The sequence below is a fragment of the Typopeltis vanoorti genome, chromosome 15 (genome assembly GCF_054136105.1).
Source record: "Typopeltis vanoorti isolate ZY-2024b chromosome 15, IOZ_Tvanoo_1.0, whole genome shotgun sequence".
Taxonomy (NCBI): Eukaryota; Metazoa; Arthropoda; class Arachnida; order Uropygi; family Thelyphonidae; genus Typopeltis; species Typopeltis vanoorti.
Window position 1 is genome coordinate 122,406,859 of NC_143563.1, and position 15,426 is coordinate 122,422,284.

At 35.5% G+C, this 15,426-nt stretch overlaps 1 protein-coding gene across 1 annotated transcript in view; it reads left to right on the forward strand.

The window, feature by feature from the left end:
* LOC150099114 (V-type proton ATPase 116 kDa subunit a 1-like) overlaps positions 1-15,426 on the forward strand; it is a 586,531-nt gene that overhangs the window by 541,186 nt on the left and 29,919 nt on the right. Inside the window, exon 18 of the mRNA XM_090404569.1 lies at positions 1,758-1,929. Coding sequence (XP_090260695.1) covers positions 1,758-1,929 — 172 coding nt within the window. The remainder of the gene's footprint in view (positions 1-1,757; positions 1,930-15,426) is intronic.

Here is a 15,426-nt window from a genome sequence, read left to right on the forward strand (position 1 = left end):
GAACACCCAAATTTCCAGACAATCTGAGATTTCTCTTCTTGGAATTACCCTGACATCAAGCCTCTCCTGGCATAAACACATAACAACCATTGCATCCCCAGCTTCTAAAAAACTTGAATTTCTATTTCACTAAAGACGTTACTTCACCTCTGAATAGCTGTTAACCTTATACAAATCCCAAATCCGCCCAACCATCGAATACTGCTCCCACATATGGATTGGGACACCTAAAAGCTCCCTCAAAATGCTTGGCTCAATACAGAAGAGAGCGGTCAGACTTATTAATGACCCATCTCTTACCAACTCACTCCCCTCACTTTTGCACAGACGATTGGTCTCTGTACTATGTGTGTTCTATAAATATTTCCATGGAAAATGTTCATCCAAATTAGCATCAATAATTCCCCCCCACACACACACTAAGCTCGTTGGAACACGTGCAGCTGCTGCTGCTCAACATCCCTACACAGTGCACCTTGAAATCCACAGAACATGTTTCTTCTCCTTCTCTTTCATCTCTCTAACTGCTATACTATGGAACAATCTTCCTCTTGATGTGTTCTCTAAAGAATACAATATACAGTCATTCAAATCCATTGTGAACAAGTACATTCTTTCCCAGCCCATACACGGTACTAATGTACTATAGGTTGATCTACCAACCTCTCATGTATGGGCTCAACATTAAAAAAAAAAAAAAAAAAAAACATCAACTTTGGTATCACTTCTGAGTCTGGATCCCACTGATGATCTTAATGCTCATCATTGGGTTTGCTTATTTCCCGAGTAATAGAGAGGTTTTACTCAGTGGCTGGTTTTTGCCTGTCATGTAGTCAGTTTTTTAAGTCAGTCAGTCAGTTAAACCACCTCTGTGTTTAATGTCCTGGAGTGATTCAGGTCAGGAGTAATGAGTTTAGTAGTGATCCTTTAGGGTCACTCAGTTATATTTAGAGTGATCTACAAGATCACTGTTTTTGGAGAGGTATCTCCGCACTTAAACATACCTCAATAAAGTTCGAAACCAGTCTGGGTAATGGACCTTTCCATCATGCATAGCAATATACACATCTGAAAGGGTGTGTGTTTTGTATTATGGGATACTAAGGCAATTGATGTGAAGTCATTAGCCTCTTATATACTTATAAGTAGCTCAGTTGTGAAGATACTTCAAATGCAAACTTTATTTCCTTACATGTTAGTAAAGGATAAACCAAGAATATATTTTCTTAGCATCTTTAATTTAAATTAAAATTACACTTAGCTCTTCTCCACAAGGAGAGAAAAATGCAGAAAATCTAAAAATGTATGGAATAAATATTGAAAATAAATATTTATCTTAATATTATTAAAATTAATAAATAAATAAATATTAAAAATTAAATATATATCTAAAAATAAAAGCATTTTTACCTGCACTGTCAGAAGATGTTTCCATATGAAAACCAGGGTCTTTTTTTTGACAGTTCATGAAAATCCTGAAGATCCCTCCCTAGGTATATCCATATTATTAATGGAACACACCAAAAATAGGATGCTCTCTTCACAAAATTACCATTGCTTAGTAAATTTCCATTCTGCATTTAATATATAAAATGTACTAATAGTATAGTAGAATCATTATAGATGGCATTAAATAAAAATAAAATAAAATAACTGAATAAAACTACTTAGCATATCACTAATTTTATACACAGAGTATTACAAAATATAATGCTGAAATCTACAATTTTGTAATTTAATTTAATTTTCATCTGCAGAGCTATCTGAGGTATTATGGAACATGGTAATGCGAACTGCTTTTGGTAACTATCCATTCTACGGTGCTTTGTTTCTATATGTTATTTTTGCTGCATGGGCAGTTCTTACTGTAGGAGTACTACTTTTAATGGAAGGACTTTCTGCCTTTCTTCATGCACTTCGTCTACACTGGTAAGCCAATTTCTTTCAATTAAATTTTAATTCAAATTTAATCTCTTATATATAAAATTACATATTACTTTCCCAATATATCATTTATATTGTTTGGTTAGCATCCCCTCATTTTGATTCCTTTCAAATAGAAGTTTGCATAATTATTATTATTATTATTTTCCTGATCCCCATGGAGTCACAAGACTCGCAGGAGGGCAACACTATTGAACACAAAGTCTCTCATACCACTCCTTAAAATAATCCACAGTTGGCACGTTCACCACACTCTCAGGCAATGCATTCCATGCTCCTCCCACTCTTCATGCAAAAAACTTATTTCTCACTCTTTTACTCACTGCCACCTTTTGCAACTTCCAGGGATGGTCTCTTGTCCTTGTTCCTTTCTCTCATTCTACCATATGAAAAATCTCCTCGGTGTTAATATGATAATAACCCTTCAACAGCTTAAATGTCTCAATCATATTCCCCTTTGCCTTCTATCCACCAAACTATGCAGTACAAATGCCCTCAGTCTATCCTCATAATCAGTGTTGTACAGTCCTGACATCATTTTTCTTATCCATCTCTGCACCCTCTCCAAGGTTATTTCATCCCCTATGGATCCTGGTAACCAGATCTGAACAAAGAAATCCAGATGTGGTCTGATCAGATATACAATGTAACCAGCACACTTTTATCTCTCATGATCATTGTTCTCCTCAACATTGCCACAGTTCTCTGAGATGTCTTCACAACCTTTGCAATAGGTCGATCAGAACTTTAAATCTTTATCCACAGCCATCCCAAGATCCCTTACTTCCTCCACTTCTTCCAGTATAACTATATCAAGTGAGTATGAAGCATCCCAAATTTTAAAACCTTCCATTTAGTTGCACTAAACTGACATCCCTATGCCTTTGCCCTGCCCTTCCAGCTTACTAAATCCTCTTGAAGAGCCAGAAACATCAGCATTATTACTAATAACCCTCCCAAGCTTCACATCATCTGCAAACAACTGTGCATCTCCCTGTAGTCCTGTGACAATATCATTCACATAAAAATTGAACCAATTTCCAGTGGAGTTCCCCAATGTTAGGTCCTGGGACCTAACATTGGGGAACTCCACTTCCAGTATAACTACATCAACCTCCAGTATAACCTTTTTACTCCCTGATACTGATCTCCCAGATAAAACTCTCTGATATCTATCAGAGAGCTATTCACCAATTCACTAACTGATATCCAAACCCTATGATGCAACTTAAAAATCAACTTGCCTTGTGGCACTCTGTCAAATGTCTTGGGAAAAAAAAATTACTCTATTGAGTTCTTTCCAATTTCTCCAAAATCTTAGCAGCTATAGCAGACATACAAATAGGCCTATAATTTTATACCTCCATTCTACCACCACTTTTATGCATTGGTACTATCTTATCCTCCTTCCACTATTTGGGAACCTTCCTCCATTGCATGACTTTCATTAAACAGCCAAGTTAATGGCACATTCAGTTCCATGGCACATTCCTTTAAAGCAAATCGTGAAATTCCTTCTAGTCCCGATGCCTTATTGATATTTAGTGTACTCAGTATTCGGAATACATCCTCTTCATTCACTTCTAACACTTTACCATTCATTATCCTTTTAGGAATAAAGATTGTAGTGCCAAGATGGACCACTCTGATAAAATGATCATTAAATAGCTCAACTATGCCATTTACTTTGATCAACTGATTCCCATCTCAATGCTGCAAAATAATCTGTCCCATATCATTTTTCCTCCCACTTTCCACGAAGCAAAAAACTCCTTGGAATTCTCCTTAGATTGCAGTGCCAGTCTCTTCTCATATTCTCATTTTTCTCTCCATACAATACTGGTCACTTTCCTAGCCTGAGCTTTATATTCCTCATACAACTACTTTCCATCTCTCTCTCTCTCTCTCTCTGTCTTTCACTCCTTATATGGCTTCCATAAACTCTTTTACTTCAGCTATTCCCATTTCATTCCTTTTTCATCCATTTCATTACTTTTTTCATCCATTTCATTCCAAATTGTTTTATCTTCTTCATTCATGGTATACAATCTGTCATCACTGCTGTCAACAATTTTTTCTTAAGTATCTCCCATGTACTAGCGACCCTTTTTCTTTAAATTCTTTCATCCATTGCACTGCTGCAAGCTAGTTATTAAGTCTATGAAAGTCACCTGCCTTATAATTCCACATGACTTCCTTCTGTTTTGATACTTCCCTATGCCTATTCATTCTCCAAGACAGGACTACATTGTCACTCTCACTAATAGGAGGCTTTAGGGTTAAAGCTGTATAACTGAGAGAAGACCTCCATATAGCCTTTAAAGGAATGCAGAGAACTGACCAGGGCTTCTGACCTAATATCCAATCCTCAATTTCTTGTGGTGCACCCTCTTAGGTATCTATCTGGATATGGAACGAACGGGGATGGGCTGACAATTTGGGATTTTGCCAACCAAATTGTATTCTCATTGGCTTAAACCACAATATAAAATGATGGCACAATATGACCGAATTTCATGCCAGCTGGGAGGTAGTCCAGTTAAACAAGGACCCCGTTGTTTTTGCAAGGGAACCAGCGCAAACAGCGAAAAGTCAGCTATTGGAACAAATTCTAAAACACATCCCAACCCAACATCACAAGAGTTCAAGATTGGTATTGTCAACATAAGAAGCCTGAATGGCAAATAAAGGGAGCATCATCAAATTCCTGCCATGTACCCTCAAGGGGTGTACAGGATATGATAGTGCTACATGAAAAATTTACATCATTACTAACTTCCTATCTACAATATTCCTCCAAATCAGTCTGCTACTTGTCAAGACTCCAACATTATCAGATCTTACATTTCTATCATCTAAGGCACTTTGTACCTTATCAATCCACCTATATCTTGGTCTTCCTCTGGGTCGTTTTCCTGCCAACCTCGCTGAGAACACTTGTTTTGCTAATCTTTCTTCGCCCATTCTGTTTAAGTGACCATACCACCTAAGATTTAAGTGACCATACCACCTCTGCTAACACGTTCCTGGATGTTGACAATGTCAAGTTCTTTCCTAATATCCTCATTTTTAATATGATATTGCCATTGATGCCATCTGTTCAGCCTATAATCTTTCTCAGGACTCTGATATCTGGGTATCTAGTCTTAGATCAAGTGTTTTACTTCTGACCCAGCTCTCATATCCATAAGTTAAAACTGGTTTGAACACCGTCTTGTATACAGCTAATTTAGTGTTCCATATGAATTTATTCAATTGACTTCCCACCATACCAGCTTTGCTGATTCTGTTGTTTATTTCTATATTTAATTTACCATCTTCAGTAAAAATCATGCCTAAGTAGCTGAAATGTTTTACTTGTTCCATAGGTTCTCCATTCACAACACAGTTGACATTTTCAATGATTCTGCCTATTTTCATTGTCCTTGCCTTTTTATTGCTGACCTTCATACCATATCTATTACAACAGCTATTCAATTTAGTCAGAGAATCTAGCAGACTTGTAGCGGATTTATTTAGAAGTATAACATCATCTGCATAAAGCAAAGAGCTGACATTAACATCTCCAATTTTGATATCATGTTTAATACCACTTTTCTTCATAATGTGATCCATATAGATAATGAATAACAGAGGGGATAATCTATATCCTTGTCTCACACCAGATTTAACATTAAACCATCTTCCTGTACTTCCTTCAATTCTAACTGCTGACTTACAACTCAAATAAAGACTAAGTATTGCTTTATATAATGCCCCATTGACACCATATAACTGTAGCGTATTGAATAGCTTCTCTCTTGGCACCTTGTCGTATGCTTTTTCCAAATCGACAAAACTTAAATACAGATCTCTATTATATTCCCATGCTTTCTGAACTATTTGTCGTAAACTGAAGATCTGATCCTGACAGCCTCTATTTGGCATGAATCCAGCTTATTCTTCACCAAGCTTTTCTTCCACAATTCTTCTCAACTGTTTCTCAAGTATTCTTGCATAGATCTTGCCAGGAACACTCAGTAGGGAAATACCTCTGTAATTCTCACATTCAGTTTTATTTCCCTTTTTATATATGGGTACTATGAGAGCTCTACTCAAATCATCGGGAATTCGTCCCTCTGTCCAGGCTTTCTGAACTATGCGGTACAGTAACTGTAAGATTCTTATACCACCATACTTCAGCATTTCTGGTCGAATATCATCTACTCCTGCACAGAGTATCTATCTACTATTCTACAGAGTAGTAGATAGATAATCTACTTTATCTATCCACATTTCCACATTTCAAGCCTTTGATGGCTTTTTCTACTTCAAGTATGGATATGTATTCTGACTACATTCCTGATCAGTATTTTTTACCACTGTGCTGTCATCACTGCTTGTTTCATTTAGCAGTTTTTCAAAGTAATTACTGTATACTCCAAGGATATCTTTTTCTCCCGTTTTCATGTCACCTTTATCATCTCTAACTCCTTTTACAGCACTCTTTCCCCCATTCATAAGCTTCTTCAATAACCTCCAGAATATTTTGCCACCTTCTTGATATTTATTTTCTATATTTTGCCAAAGTCCTCCCATGACTTTTGTTTAGCTAGTTTTACACAGTGTTTAGCATTCTTGCATTTGTCTCTGTATTCTCTAAGAGCACAAGCTGACTTATTTGACAGGAACTTTTGATATGCTTTCTTCTTTTCCTACACTGCCTCTTTAACTTGCTGTGTCCACCATGGAGTTCTGATTTTTTTATCCTTACAGACAACTTCACCACATGCCTCTCTGGCTGAATCAATCAGGGTTTTCTTCAAGGCTTGCTACTGAATCTCCAAAGTTTGGTTCCTGTTCTCAAACTCTTTCATTTTTTCTTCAATAATCTTTGTGTATTTTAGTCTACAGTTCGCATCTGAGAGCTGCTCAACTTTTATTCGCTTTAAAACTTTCTTACATGTTATTCTTTTCAATATGAAGTTCAATTTTATCCTGCTCAAGACTAAATAATGATCACTTCCAATTTCAAATTCTCTGTACACTCTAGTGTCCTGCACCAGTGAGAAAACATCACTATCAACAATAACATAGTCAATGAGACTTTTTTTATTCCCTGCCTCTTCTCTCCATGTGAATTTGTGCACATTTTTATGTTGGAACATGGTGTTAGTAATAACCAGTCCATGTCCTGAGCAGAAATCCAACAGTTATTTGTTGTTATTATTAGCTTTGTTTTTTTCACCAAATTTTCCCAAAATATTTTTGTATGTCTCACAATCATTTCCTACTCCTATTTAGATCCCTAATAAGGACCAACTTTTCCTTTTTCATTGTGTCAGTTGCTTTTTCTAAAGACTCAAAAAATTCCTTCACTTCTACCTTAGTAGAACCTTCTGTGGGACCATAGGCACAAATAAGTCTCATTGTCCAGTTCCCCATTCTCATATTTGCCCACATTACTCTACTTGAGACTGACTGCTATTCAAGAAGATTAGCCTCGTATTTTGTGTTGAATACTATGGCTACTCCTTCTTTTCCTTGATTGTCATTGCCTGAATATAACACTGTATTTATTGCTCAGAAAGATCTCACCAGTTTTTGTCTTTTTTGTTTCAGTCACCCCTATTATGTCGATCTGGTACTTATCTAATTCCTCAGCTAGCTCCATTTCTTTGCAATTCAGGCTTCTTATGTTGATAGTACCGATCTTTAACTCTGGTGATGTTAAGTTGGGGTGTGTTTTTAGATTTGTTCCAGTAGCTGACTTTTCGCTGTTCGCCCTGGTTCTCTGGCAAAAACAACGGTTTCAATATATCAGTTTATATGTAGTAAAGTAGAAATACTGTTTTTTATTGCATGTTCAACATGTTTTGACTTGTACCAGAAATAGAGCAATATCTCAATTATCCAAATTCAATGGGAAATCAATTTGCTCGCCAGATAATTGAAGACAGTTACAAAGTGCCATACCAGATGTGTTTTTAGATTTGTTCCAGAAGCTGACTTTTCGCTGTTCGCCCTGGTTCTCTGGCAAAAACAACAGTGGCCTTGTTTAACCGGGCAATGCTCCAGCCGGCATGAAATTTTGTCATGTCGTACCATAATTTTTTATTTTGGTTTAACCAATAAGAATACAATTTGGTCGGCTAAATCCCAAATTGCCAGCCCATCCTCGTTCGTTCAGTATCCAAGTAGATACCCAACTGGGTGCACCACGAGCAGGTGAGGATCGGACATTTGGTCAGAAGCTCTAGTCAGTTCTCCGCATGTTGACTTTAAGGATTTTACAGAGATTATTAAGACATCGAGTTTGGTAATAGAGTAAGTGTCCACTTGCTGTGATATTTGCATCACCATAATTTTTTTTCTTTTGGACCACTAAAAAATTCAGGATGAAATCTGTTTGAGTGATTTTTGAGGCATGCCAGCCTGGCTGTCCGAGCGGCTAAATGCAATAAACAGTTATGTTTAAAGTTAGTTTTTCCTTAAATGTTTCATTTTTTTAATGAAAGTATAATTTATAACAGTGCGTATTTTTATATGTGTATTTTCCAAAAAAAAATGAAAGCAGTTTCCATTGCTCACCGATTGTGAAATTCTCATTTTTATGGTCCAAAACAATGTACTTATGAAAAGTGACATAAAAGCAATCGCTAAATTAGGATAGGAATTGCAGATGTAAGCCATTCAATTCACGAGAAAAAAAAAAGAAAAGGAAAAAAAACTTGATAAATGAGGATTTGAGAATAAAACTAAGCAGCAACAACAAGCAGAAAAGAATGGATATTTGCTAAACACTTACTTGACATTCTGATATTTCTGAATGTAGGAACAATAGTGAAGGCTTAATGACGGTACCAAAGAAACCTACCACTACATGACTCATACTAGTGTTGCTCAGTCACTTTCCTGTGAGCAGGTGAAGACGCTCTATCCGCCATCTAGCTGAGGAATTGGATAAGTACCAGATCGACATAAAATAGGGGTGAGCGAAACAAAAAAGACAAAAACTGGTGAGATCTTTCTGAGCAATAAATACAAAATGTTATATTCAGGCAATGACAATCAAAGAAAAGAAGCTGTAGCCATAGCATTCAACACTAAATACAAGGTTAATCTTTTTGAATGGCAGGCAATTTCAAGTAAAGTCATGTGAGCAAATATCCAAATGAGGAACTGAACAGTGAGATTTATTTATGCCTATGGTCCCACAGAAGGTTCTACTAAGGTAGAGGTTGAAGAATTTTTTGAGGCTTTAGAGAAAGCAACTGACACAATGAAAAATGAAAAGTTGGTCCTTGTTGGGGATCTAAATAGCCGATTAGGAAATGATTGTCAGATACAAAAATATTTTGAGAAAATCTGGAGAAAATAGCAAAGTTAATAATAATGGCAATTACCTGTTGGATTTCTGCTCAGGATATGGACTGGTTATTACTAACACCGTGTTCCAACATAAAAATGTACACAAATTCATATGGAGAGCAGAGCCAAGGAATAAGAAAAGTCTCATTGACTATGTTATTGTTGATAGTGATGTTTTCTCACTGGTACACTAGAGTGTACAGAGAATTTGAAATTGGAAGTGATCACCATTTACTCTTGAGCAGGATAAAAGTGAATTTCATATTGAAAAGAGGAACATGTAAGAAAGTTTTAAAACGAATAAAAATTTGAGCAGCTCTCAGATGTGAAATATAGACTAAAATACACAAACATTATTCAAGAAAAAATGAAAGAGTTTGAGAACAGGAACCAAACCTTGGAGATTCAGTGGCAAGCCCTGAAGAAAGCAGTGATTGATTCAGCCAGAGAGGTACATGGTGAGGTTGTCTGCAAGGATAGAAAATCAGAATTCCATGGTGGACACAAGAAGTTCAAGAGGAAGTGAAGGAAAAGTGGAAAGCATATTAAAAGTTCTTGGCAAATAAGTCAGCTTGTGCTCTTAGAGAATACAGAGACAAATATAATAAAGCTAAACACTGGCTAAAAAAAAGTCATGGGAAGACTTTGATAAGAACATAGAAAATAAATATCAAGAAGGTGGCAAGATATTCTGGAAGTTGAGAAAGCTCAGAAATGGAGATGAGATTGCTATAAAAGGAATTAGAGATGATATAGGTGACATGAAAACTAGAGAAAAATATATTCTTAAAGTAATGAGTAAGTACATTGAAAAATTGCTAAATGAAACAATCAGTGATAGCACAGTGGTAAAAAAAACACTCAACAATGCAATGAGGAATACATATCTATACTTGAAATAGAAAAAGCCATCAAATGCCTGAAATGTGGAAATGCAGCTGGAATAGATGATATTCGACCAGAAATGCTCAAGTATGGAGGTATAAAAATCTTACAATGGCTGTACTGCATAATTCAGAAGGCCTGGACAGAGGGACGAATTCCAGAAATTGGAGTAGCTCTCTTAGTACCCATTTTTAAAAAGGGAAATAAAACTGAATGTGAGAATTACAGAGGTATTTCTCTAATGAGTATTCCTGGTAAGATTTATGCTAGTTTATTTGAGAAACGGTTGAGAAGTATTGTGGAAGAGCAGCTCGGTGAAGAACAAGCTGGATTCAGGTCAAATAGAGGGTATCATGATCAGATTTTCACTTTACGACAAGTTGTTGAGTAATTATGGGAATATAAAGATCTGCATTTAAGTTTTGTAGATCTGGAAAAGGCATATGACAAGGTGCCAAGAGAGAAGCTATTCAAAATGCGAGAGGTGTATGGTGTAAGTTGGATATTATATCAAGCAATACTTTGTCTTTATTTGAGTTGTAATTCACAGTTTGAATTGAAGGAAGTATTGGAAGATGGTTTAATGTTAAATACGATGTGAGACAAGGATGTACATTATCCCCTCTGATGTTCATTATCTAGATGGATTACATTATGAAGGAAAGTGATATTAAACCTGATATCAAAATTAGATATGTCAATCTCAGTTCTTTACGTTATGCAGATGATATTATACTTCTAAATAAATCCCGTACAAGTCTGCAAGATTTCCTGACTAAATTGAGTAACTGTTGTAACAAATTTAGCATGAAAATCAGCAATAACAAGACAAAGACAATGAAAATAGGTAGAAATATTAAAAATATCAACTGCATTGTGAATGGTGAACCTATAAAACAAGTAAAACATTTCAGCTACTTAGGCATGATTTTTAGTGAAAATGGTAAATTATTATCCTTTCTTTTAGTGTTACATGGTGATCAGCATTCATTTTAGAAATTATGGACTTTACAACCGTGTTATTAATAACTCTTTTAATATCCCAACGTTTTGATCTAAATATTAAGATAGAAATAGTTAAGATCAATCTTCATATTAAGACACGTAAATTCCTACCACCACCCAACACAAAAACTAGGTGTCATTAATACCCTAAAAAACAGGACTCTGAAAATCTGCTCCAGTGAACAGGCACTGAAAGAAATTTAAAGTTATCAGCAATACTTTTTAGAGAAATGGATACAGCCAAAACACTATTAACAAAATTCTCTACAAGACCTCAATAAAAAACAAAGACAAACCAGACTACAATAAAACTATAACCATTCCTTACATTAAAGGAATATCAGATAAAATAAACAGAATTCTACAAAAATACAACCTCAAAGCCACCTTTAAACTTCTTGCAAAATTAAAAAGCTTACTCAACTCACCCAAAGACCCATTCCCTCCTCTGGCCTACCCTGGAGTATACCGTATTTATTGCACTTGTAACATACTATATATAGGAGAAACAGGATGCACAATTCCTATCAGACAAAAAGAACATAAACGACACATCAAATATAATAATTATGAAGCTGGCCTTTCGGATCATGCCCTGAACACCTTACATAGAATTGATTGGAAAAGCACTAGTTGTCTACATCACACCAAAACATGGTATGAACGCAAATTCAAGGAAGCCTGTGAGATTATTACCAACCCCCCCCCCCCCCCAAATCTGAACAATAATGATGGTCTAAAAATCCCAAACATATGGAAGGAATATATTTGATCCACGGAACCTTCCTCTCTAAGAGCGACTGTAGAAAATCCAGAATCCTAAATCAAAAATAACAATTGTAATGTTAAAAGCAGGACATCATTGTTACTGAAAGAAAACTATCTGTAGGAAAGAATGTTTATTCATGCTATCAGAAATAGAATTTAGCTTGATGTAGTTTATATTTTTTTTTTTCTCCACTAGAGGTCATGCCAGTAGAATAACTTGTGATCAATTCATTGTTTCTCTAGCTTACTGTATGTAATGTAACTTAGCTTGTCCTGTATATTTGTATATGCTCCAGATGATGATCTTAACATGAAGATCGAAACGTCGGGATTTTAAAAGAGTTATTTATAACACAGTTGTAAAGTCCATCATTTCTAAAAAGGTCAGTTATTATCATCATCAAATTCCTGATATATACCCTCAAGGGGTGTACAACATATGATAGTATTAAATGAAAATTTACTTCATTACTAACTTCCTATCTACAATTTTACTTCAAATCAGTCAGTTACCTGTCAAGACTCCAACATTTTCAGATCTTATATTTCTATCTTCTAAGGCACTTTTTACTTTATCAATCCACCTATATCTTGGTCTTCCTCTGGGTCTTTTTCATGCCAACTTGGCAGAGAACACTAGTTTTGCTAATCTTTCATCTCCCATTCTGTTTAAGTCACCATATTCCTGGATGCTGACAATGTCAAGTTTTTTCCTAATATCCTTCTTTTTAATATGATATTGCCATTGTTGCCATCTGTTCATGCCCTAATCTTTTTCAGGACTCTCATATCTGCAGTCTCTAATCTTTGATCAACTCTTTTACTTCTGACCCAGCTCTCATAATCATAAGTTAAAATTGGCTTGAATACTGTCATGTATACAGCTAATTTAGAGATTGCTAAATTAGCAATCCTTAGTAATAATTAGTACAATTAGTAATAACAATTGTGTTAGTAATTTTGGCTAATTTATCTCTTATTCCATATAAATTTATTCATTTGACTTCCTGCCATGCCAACTTTGTTGATTCTGTTGTCTATTTCCATATTTAATTTACTGTCTTCACTAAAAATCGTGCATGAGTAGCTAAAATGTTTTACTTGTTCTATAGATTCTCCTTTCACAATGCAGAAGTATTTTCAATACTTCTGCCTATTTTCATTAGCGTTCTCTTGTTTTTGCTCACCTTCGTACCATATCTATTACAACAGTTATTCAATTTAGTCAGAGAATCTTGCAGATTTGTAGAGGATTTATTTAGAAGTATAACATAGTCTGCATAAAGCAAAGAGCTGACATTAACATCTCCAATTTTGATATCAGGTTTAATACCACTTTCCTTCATAATATGATCCATATAGATAATGAATGAATGACAGAGGGGATAATGTACATCCTTGTTTGACACCAGACTTAACGTTAAACTATCTTCCTGTACTTCCTTCAATTCTAACTGCTGACTTACAACTCATATAAAGACTGTGCTTGATTATGTCCCACTGACACCATGCAACTGTAGCGTTTTGAATAGCTTCTCTCATGGCATCTTGTCATATATACTTGCATATATCTTACAAGGAACACTCAGTAGAGAAATACCTCTATAATTCTCACATTCAGTTTTATTTCCCTTTTACAGCACTCTTTCCTCCATTTCTGAGCTTGTTCAACAACCTCTAGAATATCTTGCCACCTTCTTGATATTTATTTTCTATGTTCTTACCGAAGTCCTCCCATGACTTTTGTTCAGCCACTTTTACACAGTGTTTAGCTTTCTTTCATTTGTCTCTGTATTCTCTAAGAGCACAAGCTGACTTATTTGCCAGGAACTTTTGATATGCTTTCTTCTTTTCTTTCACTGCCTGTTTAACTTCCTGTGTCCACCATGGAGTTCTGATTTTTCTATCCATGCTAACAACCTCTGAAGATGGTTTAATGTTAAATCTGGTGTGAGACAAGGATGTACATTATCCCCTCTGTTATTCATTATCTATATTGATCACATTATGAAGGAATGTGGTATTAAACCTGATATCAAAATTGGAGATGTTAATGTCAGCTCTTTGCTTTATGCAGATGATGTTATACTTCTAAATAAATCTGCTACAAGTCTGCAAGATTCTCTGACTAAATTGAATAACTGTTGTAATAGATATGGTATGAAGGTCAGCAATAAAAAGACAAAGACAATGAAAATAGGCAGAATCATTGAAATTGTCAACTGTGTTGTGAATGGAGAACCTGTGGAACAAGTAAAACATTTCAGCTACTTAGGCACAATTTTTCCTGAAGATGGTAAACTAAATATAGAAATAGACAACAGAATCAGCAAAGCTGGTATGGCGGGAAGTCAATTGAATAAATTCATATGGAATAAGAAAGAAATTAGTCGGAACACTAAATTAGCTGTATACAAGACAGTGTTCAAACCAATTTTAACTTATGGACCTGAGAGCTGGGTCACAAGTAAAACACTTGACCAAAGACTAGAGACCGCAGATATGAGAGTCCTGAGAAAGATTAGAGGCGTGAACAGATGGCATCAATGGCAATATCATATTAAAAATGAGGATAGTAGGAAAGAACTTGACATTGTCACAATCCAGGAATGCGTTAGCAGAGCTAATCTCAGATGGTATGGTCACTTAAATAGAATGGGAGAGGAAAGATTAGCAAAACAAGTGTTCTCTGCCAGGTTGGCAGGAAAACGACCCAGAGGAAGACCAAGATATAGGTGGATTGATACGGTACAAAGTGCCTTAGACGATAGAAATATAATATCTGATAATGTTGGAGTTTTGACAAGTAACAGACTGATTTGGAGGAAAATTGTAGATAGGAAGTTAGTAATGATGTAATATTTCATGTAGTACTGTCATATCCTGTACACCCCTTGACCAAAGACCATGCACCCCTTGAGCGTGCATGGCAGGAATTTGATGATGATGATGATGCTAACAACCTCAACGTGTTCCTCTCTGGCTGAATCAACAAGGTTTGGTTCCTGTTCTCAAACTCTTTCATTTTTTTTTTTTAATAATATTTTTGTATTTTAGTTCACATCTGACAGCTGCTCAACTTTTATTCACTTTTAAACTTTCTTACATGTTCTTCTTTTCAATATGAAATTAAATTTTATCCTGCTCAAGACTAAATGGTGATCACTTCCAATTTCAAATTCTCTGTACACTCTGGTGTCCTGTACCAGTGAGAAAACATCACTGTCAACAATAACATAGTCAATGAGACTTTTTTTTATTCCTTGCCTCTTCTCTCCATGTGAATTTGTGCATATTTTTATGTTGGAACATTGTGTTAGTAATAACCAGTCCATGTCCTGAGCAGAAATCCAACCATTTTTTACCATTATTATTAGCATTGCTCTTTTCTCCAAATTTTCCCAATATATTTTTGTATGTCTCACAATCATTTCCTACTCTGCTATTTAGATCCCCAACAAGGACCAAATGAAT